Source organism: Corticium candelabrum, chromosome 13, assembly GCF_963422355.1.
Source record: "Corticium candelabrum chromosome 13, ooCorCand1.1, whole genome shotgun sequence".
Taxonomy (NCBI): Eukaryota; Metazoa; Porifera; class Homoscleromorpha; order Homosclerophorida; family Plakinidae; genus Corticium; species Corticium candelabrum.
In genome coordinates, this window is record NC_085097.1 from 7,051,421 (window position 1) to 7,069,068 (window position 17,648).

At 42.2% G+C, this 17,648-nt stretch overlaps 5 protein-coding genes and 1 long non-coding RNA gene across 7 annotated transcripts in view; 2 read left to right on the forward strand and 4 right to left on the reverse strand.

The window, feature by feature from the left end:
* Positions 1 to 355: 355 nt before the first annotated feature.
* On the forward strand, positions 356 to 1,979 carry LOC134188798 (uncharacterized). Its single transcript, XR_009971385.1, has 4 exons — positions 356 to 424; positions 1,591 to 1,677; positions 1,757 to 1,804; positions 1,863 to 1,979. It is a non-coding gene; the product is annotated as an uncharacterized LOC134188798 (long non-coding RNA).
* LOC134188797 (uncharacterized) lies at positions 522 to 3,747 on the reverse strand. The gene is made up of 9 exons (XM_062656999.1): positions 3,165 to 3,747; positions 2,804 to 3,103; positions 2,396 to 2,725; positions 2,036 to 2,332; positions 1,710 to 1,973; positions 1,495 to 1,641; positions 1,303 to 1,431; positions 999 to 1,237; positions 522 to 942 (listed from the first exon to the last, which is right to left on the reverse strand). The coding sequence occupies exons 1-9, from the start codon at positions 3,229 to 3,231 to the stop codon at positions 796 to 798; spliced, it is 1,920 nt and encodes a 639-aa protein (XP_062512983.1). The 5' UTR covers positions 3,232 to 3,747; the 3' UTR covers positions 522 to 795.
* An 877-nt stretch (positions 3,748 to 4,624) lies between these two features.
* LOC134189083 (contactin-5-like) lies at positions 4,625 to 8,593 on the reverse strand. Its single transcript, XM_062657314.1, has 11 exons — positions 8,528 to 8,593; positions 7,903 to 7,968; positions 7,538 to 7,828; positions 6,774 to 7,121; positions 6,443 to 6,718; positions 6,125 to 6,376; positions 5,718 to 6,062; positions 5,534 to 5,656; positions 5,145 to 5,461; positions 4,964 to 5,077; positions 4,625 to 4,896 (listed from the first exon to the last, which is right to left on the reverse strand). The coding sequence occupies exons 2-11, from the start codon at positions 7,961 to 7,963 to the stop codon at positions 4,834 to 4,836; spliced, it is 2,190 nt and encodes a 729-aa protein (XP_062513298.1). The 5' UTR covers positions 7,964 to 7,968; positions 8,528 to 8,593; the 3' UTR covers positions 4,625 to 4,833.
* Positions 8,594 to 8,838: 245 nt separating this feature from the next.
* On the reverse strand, positions 8,839 to 11,920 carry LOC134189018 (tyrosine-protein phosphatase non-receptor type 5-like). Of its 2 annotated transcripts, none has more exons than XM_062657251.1 (13): positions 11,771 to 11,920; positions 10,865 to 11,166; positions 10,692 to 10,802; positions 10,530 to 10,629; positions 10,386 to 10,461; positions 10,240 to 10,316; positions 10,132 to 10,171; positions 9,977 to 10,074; positions 9,795 to 9,917; positions 9,581 to 9,729; positions 9,331 to 9,391; positions 9,218 to 9,270; positions 8,839 to 9,150 (listed from the first exon to the last, which is right to left on the reverse strand). In XM_062657251.1, exons 2-13 carry the CDS (start codon positions 11,131 to 11,133, stop codon positions 9,024 to 9,026), a joined length of 1,284 nt encoding a protein of 427 aa, XP_062513235.1. In that variant the 5' UTR covers positions 11,134 to 11,166; positions 11,771 to 11,920; the 3' UTR covers positions 8,839 to 9,023. The 2 variants fall into 2 exon arrangements, with proteins under 2 accessions (XP_062513235.1, XP_062513236.1); XM_062657252.1 differs by lacking the exon at positions 11,771 to 11,920 and adding an exon at positions 11,535 to 11,754.
* A 940-nt stretch (positions 11,921 to 12,860) lies between these two features.
* LOC134188667 (patatin-like phospholipase domain-containing protein 2) lies at positions 12,861 to 17,341 on the reverse strand. Its single transcript, XM_062656836.1, has 7 exons — positions 16,887 to 17,341; positions 16,108 to 16,173; positions 15,878 to 16,027; positions 13,796 to 13,913; positions 13,542 to 13,739; positions 13,308 to 13,485; positions 12,861 to 13,245 (listed from the first exon to the last, which is right to left on the reverse strand). The coding sequence occupies exons 1-7, from the start codon at positions 17,295 to 17,297 to the stop codon at positions 13,032 to 13,034; spliced, it is 1,335 nt and encodes a 444-aa protein (XP_062512820.1). The 5' UTR covers positions 17,298 to 17,341; the 3' UTR covers positions 12,861 to 13,031.
* LOC134188666 (uncharacterized) overlaps positions 17,319 to 17,648 on the forward strand; it is a 6,063-nt gene continuing 5,733 nt past the window's right edge. Inside the window, exon 1 of the mRNA XM_062656835.1 lies at positions 17,319 to 17,648. This exon is cut by the window's right edge and continues 418 nt beyond it. The gene's annotated coding sequence lies outside the window, so the exon portion shown is untranslated.

The following is a 17,648-nucleotide window of genomic DNA, read 5'->3' on the forward strand; positions in this document are numbered from 1 at the left end:
AGATTCGACACACTGTACGGATTCACTAGTTCATGAAAGGTTACAGTTAGTAATTGTTGATGTGTCGCTTGTGTTGCCAACGCTACACGGAAGACCACGTTCCAGCCGCGTCATACTTCCGGGCGTCTGGCTACGCGAGACTTGAATAGTTAATATCAATTGCCTTAAATTATGTTGATATCTCTACCTTTGTTACAGATGTCCTACAAATTTATGGCGATGGCGCTGGTCATAAAGGTTGCAATTGAATGTGAAATCAACTGGTACCGACAGAACATCCGGTAAACAGACAAGAAACGTGCGACTCCCGGATGTCGATCACAAATAAATTGCAGTGCCCGGATAATCGGACATGAAGCTGCACATACCCGTATTCTATTTGTCCGGCTACTCTCAACCCTTTCAAAGACGGGAACTAAGTAAGGTAAGCTTTCAAGTAATCAAGACGTAAGTAACTACGCTCAGTTGGGTATAGTTGAATTTTTGGCGTATGCGTATGTAGACACGTAGGAATTCTAGTTTCAACTTTCTGAATTGTACAATTTTATTTGCATTGAAATGCACTGCAGTATCAAAACCCACTGAGTGTAGACAGTGGCAAGTCACATCTAATTAGCTAACAGAAACACAAACCACGGCCTAACACATGCTATACGGAAGGGTATCTAGCATGTGCACATGTGTGTGTGTGTGTGTGTGTGTGTGTGTGTGTGTGTGTGTGTGCATGTGTTACTAGGTTTGCTTAGCAGGATGTTAGTTTATATAATATCTGAAACTTCTGGACGTTGCTGTGAGTCAAGAAACACAGTCTTGTTGTTGGCTCGCATTGCTGCGTCTAATAGGGTTCATTGTCATGTAGCATGCGCTGTCATCCGTTGTTGTTTCGTCTGAAGCAGCATTTTTCCAATCAGGCAAGTTGGCGTATCCATTGCCTTGCATGACCTGCACAACCAGTTATAGGCTGTAACACTTTCTTTGTGTCAGCAATAATGCCAAACCTTCTGATTTGTCTTCTGAGATGAAGGAGTGGATTCTGATTCAATGACCGAAATTGCAGGCTTGTGTACAGATAAAACAGGAACATCATAGACACGTTGGTCCTCCTCGCTTTGTTTGACAGCAGGAGACTGGAAACTTGCGGATTGTACACGACTATCTGTCTGTGGAGAGGGCAAGTGGTTTTCTAGATAGCCACTGTTGCTATGCACAGTACTACTTTCGACAGATCTTTTTGCCACTACGTGAAGAAAAGCAAATGTCACAATTCAGAGACGGTGAAGACTGTTTTGGCACACTATTTACCTTTAGGCTGCTCTCTTTTTCTTTGGTGGCACAACATGCAGACGAGAATGAGTATAATTATGAGCAGGATTACATAACCTGCTATAACAATAGATAGACCCGTGATTCCCAAACAAGAAATTGGATCATCTAGATACAGATTGTGTCAGCTATGACTTTGCCGCATGTAGCAATGCATTAATTAAAGGTTACCTGAATTATTTGATTGATTTGTTTGGCTTGGGGGAAATTTTGTAGTTATGTAATCGGTAGCCAAAACTGTTGAACTTGATGTTTCGTTTCTTTCAGTGGAATTGTTTCTTGTTGGCAAAAGGAATGTCGATGTTGGTGTGACTAAAGCTAGAAGCACAAACAACTGCAGGTAGTCAAGAGTGGGTAAGAAATACAGTTAATTAAAACATGCTTACCATGCTGGCCTACTTCATTGTACTTTTTATTTTGATAATTACCATAGTTATTCGAGACCAGACATTGAACGTATCCAGACTCTGTGACGTTTAAGGTGTATGATATTTGGCTGCTGCTATCTTGTCCAACTAATACATGTTTCCATCTTATAGCCGCATTGTGTAATATGTAGAGTGTGAGAGGTCTGACACCCCAAACATTACAGGTAACGTTAACTTCGGTTCGTCTGGTTTCACTGAGAGAGATTAACACAAACGGATTAGCTGTAGAAAACATTAAGATGATGACAATTAACTCTTGCATAACATTTATATTACGAACCTACCAAGGACTACAAGCTGAGTAAGCACAGAGTAATGCCAGTTAGATGCATTGGCAATGATGCAGCTATAATTTCCTGAGTCTTCCAAAGAAACATTAGAAATTTTCAGAATTCTCGCGAAGGGATTATTTATCGTGCCATTCTTCACATCAATTTTGTCCTCATCTTTTCGCCACTCATACGAAGCATGTCTCTTGTTCATATGATTTTGTAGACAATTGAGAGTTACATTACTCCCAACTAACGCCACCTTTTTCAACAGAAAAATATGTGTTGTATTCTTCAGGTCAATATTTTTTTCTGCAACATATTTCCATTAGTTATACCCACTAAATAGTATACACAAAATATGATGTTTTGTACCCGAAAATGCAACAATGACTGAGTGATTGGAACCAGGTAATAGTGACTCTATTCTAAATCTTGAACAATTGGTTGGCGTCGTTGTTTTCAGGTTATGCAAAGAGAGAAACAATGTAGACTGAGATTCGAGCCGTTCATAGGGACTCAAATGTTGTGGTAGCATACTGATATCGAAAGATAGCGTTGTATTCAATGCACATGAAACTTTCCATATTACATCAGATTCAGCAAAATAGCCTCGCTGTTGAACGGCCACTGTGTCAGTAGTTGCAACGGTCACGAGACTTTCATTGCGTCCACAGAATTGTGGCACTGAAGTGATTCTCTTCGCTGCACAAACAACCAAACTTCCAGATATCTACGTCACCACACTCAATTAACTTAATTACATATGATCAGGTTGCTTACCTTTGATCCAAGCATTTCGACTCCGTATGCTACCCTTTCGACTTGTAACCACACAGTGATACTGTCCTTCATACGAATCACTTTTCCCCGCATGAAACGTCAACGTTCCTTTCAGTTGGCCGTCGGTCACTGTCGAGTTGGTTGTGTAACCCGGAGGTAAACTGCGTGCTTCGTTCCGGTTCCATTCCACAGACGAAACTTGGATGTCGTCGCCACCGACAATGCAATGCAAAGTGAGATTTTCTTCTTGCACTGCAATTTGGTCGTGTGGTTGTTGTAGGAATGACAGAGAAAAAACACCTGTTATAATAATAGTTGACTTTACCTTTCAATGTTGCGTCATTCCAAAACACCCTCTAACCTCCAAGGTTGTGATACCACAGCAAGACAAAGAAACGGATAGCACATGCCCTCATATCAACGTTCATCTCAGGCAAGTCACTAGATAATAATGTAGACAGAGATGTATGATTAAAATTAAGTCTATTTGTTTTATCGATAACCTGGTTACTCTCTAGGCAACCTCTAGGCTTTGCGGAGATTCTCACAGTAGGCGCATGTGTTCATACACACAGACGCAGATGGAACCAAATGCGCATCTAATCGAGGTCTAGTGATTTTTCATGCATGCGGCACAGTCACAGGCAAGATTTACTGCATTATTCATGCAGTAAACACGTTCAGGCCAGCTGTGATTCCATATCCAATCGGAAAAGAACGCATTACAGCAAAGGAATCGAGTGTATAGAACTATAATGTTACTCACCTTTTATCACACTTTGAAGGGAGTCACACGTAGCATAGATCTACGCTGGTAACGTACGTAGTGTGTACCAGACCTGGGAATGATGACAAGTAACTGCGCAACCTCGCGGTTGTCTAGAGACAACGAGCGGTAAGAAATGGGAAGGGTGACTGTGATATTTGGGTAATCTCCCTGGATGAGATCAATCTGATTAAACTTGAATCCCGCCCCCTAATAAGACGCCATGGACTAACAACGTTTGTTGTTGTTTTATAAGGACCATTGCAATCTAGTGGTGTTAGACGATTAATTAAACTTATTGCTTATTTTTTAAAACTGGTGAAACTAAGGGTTACATGTTTTTCTGGCGTGTTATCTAAAACCATGAATTGAAAATAGTGACCTAGCAGTGTCTAGTACAGGTAGCTAATGTATGTAGGCGGACAGGGTGTAACTTCCGTTAAAACTGTTGAGTTCCACTGACTTGATACCCACGTAGTTTGTTCTTGTTCTTATCTATGTCTTTGTCCTAGAAACTGCACAATACACGGCAGACTCATGACTGCATGATTTATTAAGTGCGGCATACAGACTGTCTGCACTGTTGACAAACGTTGTATGAGTGTCACTATTCTGTGGTCTAAGTGTAGTCGCAGGGATTTGGCAGATGGGGTGAATTGGATATCGAGCATCTGATGAAACTGTTGGACCAATTGAAATGAGTTACTACCGTTTACTATTTTATTGAGTTGGAGTCTTTCTATTCTTGGTTACTTCACTTTCTAGTTGTATTGATGGCTGGACACACAATCACTGGATTGAATGCATATGATCACTGGGTGATGGAAACATTAGCAACCACCCGTCTACATTTCTTTGCTCTAGCGGTCTTGCCCTACTATGGGTTTGTATTACAGCTGGTCACAGGTAAGGAAGTCGCCTTTAGACAAATGATTGGCTTAATATTGGGTCTCTAGTGGCTTCAGTTGTGGCCCTGGGGTGTTTTTTGTCTAGCGCACGCATGTCATTGTGGAAGAGACTGCAAAGTGACAGAGATTTTGTACGTGGATAACAACTTATACTGAAAGCCTGCAATTTTGAATAGACGAAATCAATGAAGACAAAATCGATGAAAGAAAGAGCGAGCACACTAAATTTCTAATGTATCAGAGAAGATGTTGGTACCTAATAGTAGCCACAAATCTGATTTGTCAAAGAGAGCAAGTGCTTTGCAGGTGCTGTAGTGCTGTGTGATAGACCATCTGCACACATATCATCATTTGTATTACGCTTTGGTGGCATCGTCTGGTTCGTCTCTGATGTCATCTAGGTTTATTTCAGCATATGGCTATTGACAAAAGTCAGAACGTTAGTTTCTGAACTCTGTTATTCAGTGTTTATTCAAGCAGCATTACCGACTCTTCTTCTAAGTCTTCTTTCATTGTGGGATTATCTGAGCTTTCTTGCTTCATTGCAATGACGTCCTCGTCATCTCCCTTCTGGTAATGCAAAACATAACCAGCTGCTTCCTGATAAAACAAGAGAAGCCAAGTTATTACAAGTGACATGAAACACAACCCGACTGTACATAATTACTGATTTGTTGGTAGTGAGTTTTGGTGTATTGCTACGGGACTTTGTACTGATAGCATACAGTTCTTCTCCAACTGTAATATGGTCGGGTGTTCCATATGATACTGACGAGTTGTGTTTTCCCAAAACTGGATTAGATTCGGCTCCAATAGAAATGGTGGCAGCAGCATCATCATTGACGCCAACTCTTGACAAGTTGGCTGATTTTTTTGCATCCGAATTGTCTGTTTTGGGTTCTTGCAGGTCATCAAGGTCTCCAAGCGCTGGATTCTGCAGCACGGTACCATATCTTGCAGTCTTTACATCCCACATTATTCGAGCTGAAGACAATTTGAACTGTGACCATTTCTAAGACATTGAGAGCACAGTACTAACATTACAGAGTACATTACTTTTTGATTGTTTTCTTTTCCATAACACCAGTCCAATGACTATAATTGCAAGTACCACAATTGTTGCTACCGCAATGCCAGCAGCTGCTCCACTTGTCAAGCCATGAGAAGACTTATCCTTGTCTAGAACAAGCAAAGCAACTTGAATTTGATATTTCTGTGTTCTTGATAAATTTGAACATACTAGAGGCTGGCAATTGTTCGATACCTACAGGTGGCTGAGAGGTGGATGACGTACTGTCTTGCTGAACTGTTTGGCCATCGTGATCTGCAGTTGTTGATTGATCTTCTTTCGTTGTGGTGTCAAACTCTTTGCTTTTACTACCTTGGGTTTCGTTTGTTACTGTATTTGAATCTTGTTGTTCATTCAGTCGTTTGCTAGAATCTGTTTGTTGCTCCTTTTCTATTTTGGGGGTTGTTGGTGGATGCGTGTGTGTGTCTATAGTTTCTTTGACATCAACCTGCGTTGAGGTTTCTTTCCTAGTTGGAGAGGATGTAGTAACGTCTGGAACACTCGTAGTAGGTGATACTTCAACATGTGAACAGCTGATTATCATAACAGATCGAAGGCACGAGTTCATGAAGGTTTACCTGTTGAGGACATGACATCACGACTGGTCTGCAGACTGCCGAATTTGTTCGATGCAACGCACTGAACCAATCCTTTAGCATCCAGAGGCAAACTGCGTTCTAGATTATGAGGTGCAGCTTTCAGAGTTACATTGACTTTCTGTAATCCATGAACAAGGAGTATGGCTTTGATTTCTGGGCTACCTGATACCGTGCAGGTCACAGTTACTTGTGACATTCCTCTGTGCACTGAGAGTATCACACTTGGAGCAGCTGAATACACAACATTGACAAACAACTGTTATACTGATGACTTGCGCACTAAGCAATTTTTCATACAATAAACTGCAAGAGTAGCGGTCGTCTTTTTGGACTTGGCCGCAATGGAAGGTGTACAGACGTATTCTCCAGCATCTGACTTTGTTACCGATTTGATGTGCAGATCTCCACCTCTAATTGTAATCCTTGGATTTGCGTTAGCATCAAGAACAACATCATTCTTAGTCCAACTGTAAGAGCTGACACGATTGCCATGACAAGGAAGAACCACATCCTTGCCAGCCACAGCGTTTGTGTCAACTGGTAGAACGATACGTCTAGGTGGAAATTCTCGCCCTTTAAGCATCGTTAGTAATGACCGCATTGTCATCAAAAGAACAAAACTACTTACCAACGAATTTTGCATGTAGGAGATTATTTTTATCCCATTTGGAGGTTAGAGAAAAACTTGTGCACGTTGAACTAGTGGTCAATTGTCGAAGCTGAGGAAGAGTCATGAGTAGAACGGACATGCTTTTTTGACCATCAATTGGATATATGGTGTATGTTAGATTGCAGGCTGTAGATGGACATGATATCTGTGCATTGGTTTCCGTCGTGCATTCAATGTGCCAAGCGGTTTCGTGAGGGGTAAAGTATCCTTCTTGTACAACAGCAACTATTTCATCTTTATGGGGAACAAATCTTGTCTGTTGACCGCCAACTGGTCCAAAATGACCTGCTGCAGTGCTTCGACTCACTGAAAATCACACGGTGGCAAAACGTTATTCAACATTACGTGTTTTACTCTGGTGCGTGCGTGCGTGCGTTCGTGTGTTTGTTTGTGTGTGTGTGTGTGTGTGTGTGTGTGTGTGTGTGTGTGTGTGTGTGTGTGTGTGTGTCACGGTACGTGCATGTATGTTTAGTGTAGCAACGAGCTTCCACTTTGTTGAAAGCGTGTCTGAACTTTTGACAGCAAATTCACCAGGTCAGCAAACAACGCAAACATGCAGTCTCTCCTTCAGTTGTCTAGATTTCAAAACTCCCGGATCATCTCCCTGTTGGAAGTATGCAGACTGTGGCCAGAAGCACGACAACTACAGGATGTCTGAACTAAACCATGTACTGTACGTATGCAGAGCGAGCGGTTTTAGTTTGCAAACCATTGGCTCATACCTACAACACTTGCATCTCTACTTCTCAGTTGACCGACTTTATTGGAGACAAGACAATGGAACGTTCCGTCATATTTCCCGTAATCCTTTAAACCGGCCGGTACGGATATAGTTAGATCTCCTGCGACCATCGTGTAGACCTTATCATTGGAGAGAGATTTTCCATTTCTGTACCAAATGTAAGTTGCTGATGCTGAGTCACGTTGGTCGACAATGCAGTGGAGAGTAACACTCGATCCTGCCGGTACAATACCATCTTCGGGCTCTGCAGTGAACGACAATGTCCACACGCCTACACAGATACGCACACAAGCATCATCAACATGTGCGCAACGCATAGCACCGGGCGTCTGTACAGTACCGTACCGCGTGTCGACAGCACGAGAAGAGAGATGGCACTGACGAGTATGCGGTACACAGCAGTCATCACTCCTGTAATCAACCACACAATGATGCATCGCAGCTACTGAAAGATTATAACTTAGTTGGACAGTCGCTATATGCTTGTACGCGGATTATTACAGTTGAGACACAATTGTCGTCATGCGGCTTGCGTTGCAAATTTTATTCGCCGAGAGCAATCCGTGATGCATGAATGCTGACGCCTATAGAGTTCAAGATAACGCAGCTAGATTGTCAAAATCTAAGAATCGAGGACAGTTTTAGTGCAAGAGATTTGACCGTTGGTGTATAGAGTGCTCGCTCTTCGATTCCGTTTGCCTGTACCCTCTAGACGACCTTGGGAGGAAGAAGCCCTCAGCAGTGATTCGGGGAAGTTAGAAGTGCATTCATCAGTGACACAAAGACTCACGTTTGACGACTAGAACTAGTAGTTTCGTCTTTAGATTGAGTAGGACACAACGTTCTTTCTGCGTTTGCTAGGGATATGGCAATCACATACTCTGACTTACATGCATGTGTCCGCGATTGTCGTCCCCCCCCCCCCCCCACTCTCTCTCTCTGTCTTTGCCTACAATGATGAAAGAATTACCTGCTAGAACTCGAACGTCTTTACTGAGCTTGAGACTCTCTTGTTCTTGGTGTTTTGGCTGTGGACTCTGAGACTGAGATTTAGTGCATGCGCAGCGATCACGCACGTCCGGAGTCAATACTCCTGGGCTTCACAAGACGTCCTGTCATCGGAAGTGTTCCCTACTGATACATTCAGTCGCATTTATTAGCACCAATGAGCATGCTGCTTTAAAATACATGTAGTAACGACTGTAGGTTGGTAGGACGTTGGGTGTGTAGGTACTCTGTCAATAGTGTTATGTAACCCGCACAGAGTTAAAGACACAAAAGTGTTTCTTTTCTGTTTCTTATTGCTTAAAATTCACAAGAATGAGTACAACATTTTTCATATTATCAGCACATTTACATCACTGATATACACTAGCTGTCTGCAGTAGCTAGTCACTTAACTTAATTAATTGTCTTGTTTAGCATACAACATAAAACTGTAAATTTTTGTAGTTAGATGATGACTGTTACTCTGAGAAAAATGGTAAAAGGCTCTCTGTGCCTTCTGTTCTACGTTTTTCTAGTTCTTGTTCATACAAGAGCAATGCTCGATGGATGAATTCATATTGTTCGCAGGTCTGCACCATCCCACCTCTAGCAAACACGCACATCACGTATTTAGTCAACACAACAGCAAGTGGCTAAGCTACATGGTACTCACCTATCTTGTCTTAGTCGACATAAAATCTTCAGTACATCTACATAGCCATCTTCCTGTAGGAAAATAGCAGAGCTTGACATACAATCTCAAGAATACAAAACGCTTGGAAAAACCTTAAGTTGCTGTATTGCGATGTCGATACTAATAAAGCAGCCAGTTCGACCGATCCCAGCGCTTAACAAACATAAATATGTGAGACCATGAAATAGTATAGTAGGTGATAAGTATGGTGGAGTAGATTTGAAGTCTCTAGCCTTGTCCTCATCCTCTCTACTTCTTCTTGCACAAGCAGACCAAGTAGGAGTTATGAGGACGAGGCAGGACGACTGGTATTAATAAAGTAGTGATGACGCAGTACTTTACCTGCAATGAACAACTACTGGAGCAGAAGGCGATGACATTCTGCATTTAGCAACCTGTTCCAGCATGCAAAGAAGTGGTGAAGGAGACTGTGGTATTCCATGGTCTGGCCAAGAGTTGTACCAGAAATGACAAACATTGTGCTTTACATCCTGCAACGACACCAGTGTGATTGATGAGGGTTTACAGAGACCCAAAAAATCATTTCAACACTAACTTTTTGACGCAATTCAAGTTGGGTGACAAGATAACCATCAGATTGTTCTGAATCAGTAACAAGTATTGAGATGTCTCTTGATGTAATTTCTCCCACAGTAGGAAGATATGGTGAACATTTTGACTACAAACAAGAAATTGTTATTACCATGGAAACAACATCTAAAATTAAACATTACTCACTTTATTTTTTTCGTTTAAATTAGTTAGCATTACTATCACCGGCGATCGACTCATCAATATCATCCTCCAGAAGTCATGTATAGTGTTAGCTAACGGTCCTATTACCACACACCAATGAGGCGACTATACAGACGGTGCACAGATTGTGTGCATACCTTGCGTAGCTATGTACTGCTCTGGCTGCTCGTGGAAACCCTGTAGATGACGAAAAAGCAAGAATAGCACATCTAGTTGTTTCTGTTGTTCTTTTAGCTGCTTCTTACCCTAATATAGTTGGCATTGATGTAAGACGAACTCGGATCGTTATCGATCTGTGACAACATCACTCTTGAATGCAGATCTGCAGATGCACGAAACAAATGTCAGGAAATTCATATGGCATGCAATGCATAGGCTACAGAGCACGTACTTGGAAGAATGCTTCTGTATCTGTTCTTTGGTCCAATTCCACATACAGGAACCGTTTCATGGTTAAAAGGCACACCCTACAAGACACACCAGATATGTATTGTGTGTAAGGAGGAAGTGTACAAGTATTTGTATTGAAACTTACCCAAAATTCAGAATGAATCATGCTGACGGACATTAGGCAGAGTCTCAACTCTTCCGGAAACATCTGACGTGAGCCTTTGCACAGCAGCTGTCGTTGTGACCTTAGTATACACAACAGCTAACAATCAAACTCTTGCTTTGGTTGTTATAATATTTGTCTTACTCTTGATCATCGTCACAATCTGATTCTGAGGACATACCAGACGCAAAACCGAGACTAGTGCGAGAACGCTTTGGATGCAAACTGGATGTGAGGTTGAGTGACAGTGACAACCTGGGCAGCAGAATGTTACCTCAAACATGAGTACTCGGTAACGGTATATGTTGTAAGAATACCGTGGCCTTGACAACATTCTGGGCTTCTCTCTCAGAAGCACGTGGTTGATGCCGGTCAAATGAACAGAATGAGATCTCTTGAAATCCGAGGGAATGTCGAGCAATTCTGGATGTTGACTGTCTATCGACTCTGTAACCTCTAGTCTACTGGATATCACCGGCTGCTCATCTGTTACTGCCATGATGGATTGGACATGAGGACAAGGACTAGAAGAGTCTAGTAACACACCGTCATCTTTCCCTTGTGAATCCTTTCTAGTCAACGTCATTAGGCTCACAATCGATTCGTCAGTGAATTAAGCCTGGATGAGGTCACACACAAGGAGACTTACTATAGACTTACTTCTACGAATAACGCGTACACCATGCAGGAAACAAAGAAACAGAGGGCTTATCCACAGCCACACAGTACACAGAAATCTTATTAGAAGGAACAACAGCTTGAATTATAGACATGCAGTCGAATTATTGTGCAGTTCTCATATCTCACAGGCTACATATCAAATCAGGGCAAAACCCGGAGTAAACCGCAATACTAAAAGCATAGAATGTCGATAATATAGCCTGAACAAGTCTGAAAAGTCTTAAGTGATATTTTTTCGCCTCAAACGCGTTACTCGTGCCTACCCTAATTAACCAACGAGACCAAAAGACAACACCAACGCCTTACAGATGTCACCACGCGAGCCACTTGGCGCTCAGAACACAGAATGGACGTCGACGTCGACATCCGTCGCTCTAGAACGCGAGCTGCCTATCAAAATATCCGTGACTCGCTTGTCAAACTATTCGCCAAACTCTGCGGTCACATCACGAAGACATAGAAGTACAGGTTTACCAGCCTTCTCTCTACATCATCACACACACTCGGTCGACACAATTAGAGTACGAGTTTCGATACTCTACCTTTTTAGGTCTCTATCAGGTAACTCCGATTGTCAACGTTCCAGACGGTCGAGAGCACAGCGACTGTTTGCACTTCGCGACAGACGCGACACTGACTGACACCTCGGCCACTCGAATTCTTTTAAAGAGCTGGAGGCTTACAATCTAGGACGTCATACCCCATAGCAACGTCAAACGCCCACGAGAAATGGCGCATTTCCGCTCCTAGATGGAAACTAAACCTTAATATCCAGACGATTTAACGCTCGACTCGTGTATAGGCTCGTTTCTTGTTGTGGAAATTGTATCAGTGTTGGCCTGTAGGGTGCGTTTGGTGGCGCATTGCAAGCGTCTGCGTAATTCTTGAGTGAACAGGATACGTACGTGGAGCTAACTAATTGACTAATTAATGAGCACCTAGTAAGTCTAGCATATCGAAAATGATAATTACCATGCGAGCATTTCTAGCACACTTGTCACATCCGGTGTCAGTGTGCGTGCGTGGGTTGGCCTCCTTTGCATTTGCGTGTGCTTCCTCACAGTCCACTTGAAACTACAACAGACACGAGACGTTCGCTTCCGCAACAAACACGTGCGTCTGAGCTCAGACGAATGGAATTCGTGTTGTCAGCGCAGCACCCCATGATACAGTGTGCTTCCAGGCACAGTACCCAATCCTCTGGGCTGGTTGTCCAACTTTGCATGGACCGAGTATCAGATAAGTAAATAACCCTAGGACATCCTTTCTCTCTGACGTCAGGATGCTCGGGAACAAATGGCATCACATTACACAATGTTTGATGTTTACGCTGTGCTTGTCCCATGTCCCCTATTGCTAGGACCAGTTATGAGTAGTTCTGAATGATATGACACTGTCCCACATCCTTTCTCTCTTGCCAAGTTCCTGCATGCATGTTTAGTTCTCATTACATCCTGTGAGCAACCAGTTTTGCCTCCCGTTTGTTCCAATGCCACCAAGTTACATGAGAATACAAACAGAGATGTTATGAATACAAACAGAAACATACAAAGAGAAGAGTCTGAAAGGAGGTGAAGGGGCTAAATATGTCTTTTTGTTCCTGTTTGGGATACAGAAGTGGTCATACTGTCATACATATTCAAGAATGATATAATTCTGACTCTTGCATTGTAACAAAACTAACACATCATACATATATATGTACTTCAGATGGAATAAAACGTACAATCTATGTCCACTTATAGTTCATTCCTTATGTACATCATACATTATCAACAATACATATACAATTACAGTATTTCTCTATTTACTTGGTTTTGCTTTTCTCCGCTTTCTCCCCTTTCCTTTGTGGGCAGGTACTTTCGACATGGGGGATGATGCTTCATGAGGTAATACCGACGATGGCAGAGGCAGAGGCATGAATTCTGTATTTGCCAGAATGGTTGTTACCAATTTGTACAACTCGTCCCAGCTCCTCAATGCACGAAGACTGATGATTTTGGTCGCCTGTCCACACCTTTAGAAATCAAAATGGAAAATCAGTTGAGATAAACTATGGAAGATGGGAAGCCGACTTACACTCCAACAACGTAGCAAGCACCGTCTTTGATATACACAAGCCCACTCTTGACCATGTCGAGGATCATTGCAAGGGCGTTTCCAACCGATTGTAATGTCATACTTCCAGCTTGTAACCTTCTACGCCAGTCACATTTCAACAACCGTGTCTCTGATACATCCTCACATTGAGACTTAGCTACAACGCATTCAATCAATGAGTTAGGAGTAATCAGGAATTGACATAACGATCACCTGTTGTCACTAAGGTTGCTTCACATTGAACAGAAATGGCACAACTTGCACTGACGGTATAGCGATTATTGCATACACTCGGTATGCCACATGTTGTTCTACTACTTCCATCTGGCTGAATATTGTACTGATTTTGAGATTCATCCTGATTCAGATTATTTACAATTGGATGAGGATTGTTCAATGTCCGTTGTATGTCTATACAATAAGAAGGAATATGACATAATCAACTAGCTCGATTTCAACATGCATACGTTTCCTGCTAAGATATCGAAAGCAGTCTTCGTATCCCTTCTGTCTGAGACGTCGAAAATATTTAATTTCTGAAGGTACTAGAGCTTTGGACAACCGGTAGAGGTTCTCTAATGTTACCTATAAAAACACAAGAGTCAGGAGAAATGCAAATGACTGAAAACAAGAAAACCAACTAAGAATGGTGAACACAGGGCCACACACAACGATCCTTGCTACTCTAATGATGGTTACAGGTATGGTCATATTCGAATTTAAGTATTGTTACATTTATGACAACTCAGGCATCTGTTTTGACAAAAAAATGGGCATAGAGTAAACCATGACTAGACAAAACCTACTACTAGGAAAGTTTTGACAGTACCCATGCAAGATTCTGGCATATTGGGACAGATAGTAATAATTTTGTAGAGTTTTGCACACATCTCATTCAAAACAAACATCAGCAAGCAGCAAGACAAAAATATGGAGAGAATGCTCAAATCAATTATGGGTGGAACCAAATGATTACATCCTCCAACTGGTACGACAGACATTATGTTTGACCTTTGTCTGTGTGTCTGTACATCTGTTCGTTTGCAACCAGTGTATTTTTGGAAAGGTAGTATACAGGTGGATTGGGTCGGTCGACCTATGGTTTGACCTTGATTACAATAGACCTTGCATGGTTGAGCAAGAGGGCCAGGAAGGAGTAGATATCCAGATTCCTGTACAAAGAGGAAATGACACATTACATCACCACTAAGGCTGACTGCCTATTTGCTGTGTCCACACACTTTCAAAACTATATTGGACCTACTGCACCTCTAAATATGTCTCTGTCACCTCAAACATCTGCCACATCCAGTCTGTCTGTTTCCTCTACCACCACTGGTAATATGTTTGCTGATGCAACTGCATGTGAATTCACCTAATCTGAGTCTTGGGTGTGAAAACGCAATCATTCTGAGGGATGGAGTGAAGAAATATCAATGTGAAATGAGTGGTGCTGACAAGGATATTGAAGTCAAGTGCATTCCAAGGTTTCCCTAAATCTTGCCAATTTGAGACAAGCAGAAACTAGAAATTGAACATTTATGTTTATCAACAAATCAGTATAGAAACGACGTTGAAACATGACATTAGACGTTCATCAGCCTTTGCGGATGGTAGCAAAATGATTATAATACACGAGAGTGCCACTGTCTGAACAGGTTGGGACTAAAGGATGTTCAGTAAGTGGTTTGTTCAGATAACTAATGTTGTGCAAGTAAGTTTAGGATTCTGGCATAGTGCAGAAAGTACAGGGCAACAGAAACACTAACTGAATGAAGTACTATATCTATGTGTCTATCACTACATGACTATTGTGTACCATAGAGATATCTGCAATTATCAATTATCATAACAAGACTGAAAAGTTGCTTCCATCATCATCCCTAATTTATGCAAGAATTCACTGATTCTTGTCTGTATGTCATATTTGATCTCGTCATTTGATATTAATATTGTATCACTGATTTTGGGGCCACATAATGACCATGGGGCCGAACGAGCTGTTCAGATAACCAGCATGTTCAGATAAGTGGCAACCCAATAATTGCCACTCTACTGTACATCTGAAGTACACCAAATGAAGTACATTACCCCAATCATTTCGAGATTCCTGCTTTGTAACAAAAATTAATATGTAGCTTTGATAGAGTGTATACAAATGCAGTGCAATGCAAACGTGTTGCACTTCTGAGTACAAGAGACAACAGATCGATAATACATTACCACCTAAGTGCTAATACACTTGCTAATTTGTTAGTTGATTTTCCAACTGAATATATTACATCACAGGTCAAACGTCTCTTTCTAGGACGAAACATGACCTTATTAAAGTGGCTCTGATATTATTCTGTCTATTCTCTACTTGTTTTTGATAGACTAGTGAAAAGCCATTGATCAATACTCGATGATCAATCAATTACTCCAAAGACAATGAACTCAATTGTGAAATAACTATCCAGTAGACATGTCCCACATCATCGTTACAATAGATAACAGACATGCAGACATACAGCAAGTAAGACACTCAACACATTTGACAAACAAAATACCTGAAAGCTCATGTTTTTTAGGTTGACATTCATATTGGTAGCCGAATACATATCCAGTGGACATATATCTGTTTCACCAGTGAATGGTGACACTGTGATGGCATCCGAAATTGATGGCAAGTTGTCAGTGAAACCGCCATCAATGCAATACTACCAAAAAGTACCACAAATGTGGAATTAATACTGTCTCTAATGATGCATGACACAAGAGTGTCCACATATTTGGCTACCTGGCCTCTGAAGCGTGGCAATCTGATACCAGAGAAAAGAGGAATAAAGCAACTTGCCTTTAATGCCTGTCAAAATGACAAAAACAATTAGTTTGTTGTATGCACAGCACAAAAAACAAACAAAGTAATGATTAAAGTTTGTGTAGGTGTGTGTGGTGTGTGCGTGTGTGGTGTGTGTGTGGTGTGTGTGTGGTGTGTGTGTGTGTGTGTGTGTGTGTGTGTGTGTGTGTGTGTGTGTGTGTGTGTGTGTGTGTGTGTGTGTGTGTGTGTGTGTGTGTGTGTGTACACACACAAATATGCACACTTGGCCAAATTCCAATTTAACTGTCCTACAATTACCATACACATCCTGTACTGTACATACTATGGACTCCCACATCTCCACAAAGATTATGATCTAGTCGCTGATTGGTCACACGGGTGACAATTGATTCAAATGCAATTCAGCCCACATGGCGCGTCCACCTCCACACACACCCAAACCAACCACAACCAGCCAACCAACTCAAATATTTACTAACGAAAAACGTCACACAAACCATACAATCAGCCCGAATTTCCGTTTCGAGTTTCGTCACTCACCGCACCTAACGCAAGCCGTTTCACATTCCCGAAATACGCCATAAAAATGATAGATTACGAAAACAACCATCAGTTATACGTTTGAGGCATTTCGTATTCGTTTCGCGTAAAAATTCTTTGTACGTACATCCGCCCGACCACACCCCTCCGACCACATGGACAGTCGCCAACTGACAAACAAAACTCGCAAATATTACCTCGATTAGATCATCTCTCGATTCGAAGTCGCGCACGATTAAGTTCTCCAAGCGTCTTCTCCCTTTAACAACCGTCAACGAAACTCTCAGCTTCCCCGACGTCGAGATATGAACATCATCGGGCAGTAGTCTCCTCAGCGACAACTCAAGCTCGCCAAGAATGTCAAAACGAGGGTCAAACGGCCCGAGGTAGTGACTCCGCAATCTTTCCGACGTCTCAAGTACTCGTTCTAGTGCTGCGTCGACGTCGGCGCGAGGAGAGAGGAGAAAAACGGCGGCCAAAGCGCCAGCGCTTGCCCCTCCCACGCTCTGTATGTGAGGCAAGAGATGTGGAGCTCGAGTTTTGAGACATGAGACGACACCGAGATGGTAGACGCCGAGAAATCCGCATCCAGAGAAGGAAAAGTTCATCGCACCTCCAGGAAGTGCGCGCTGTGTGTATGAAGCGTACTGTGGGCGTCGGCGTGGTGTGATGGGAGTGTACTAGGCGGAATCACGTGAGTCACGTGCTTACATCACTTGGCAATCACTTCCATCACCGGGGGCAACGTTAACGTCACTACTATTGTTTGTCGAGGCGAGTTGAGTAAATATTGGCACGATGCCTGATTTTGTAAGACAAATGCTTGTCGTCACGTCATTTTCTTGTGACCTAAGAACAACAACACTGAGAGAAGTGACAAGTAGGAGGGCACTGTCACATGTACTGTACGACGATTGGCAGTAGCAGATCACGTGATCATGTAAATTACTGACACTTAC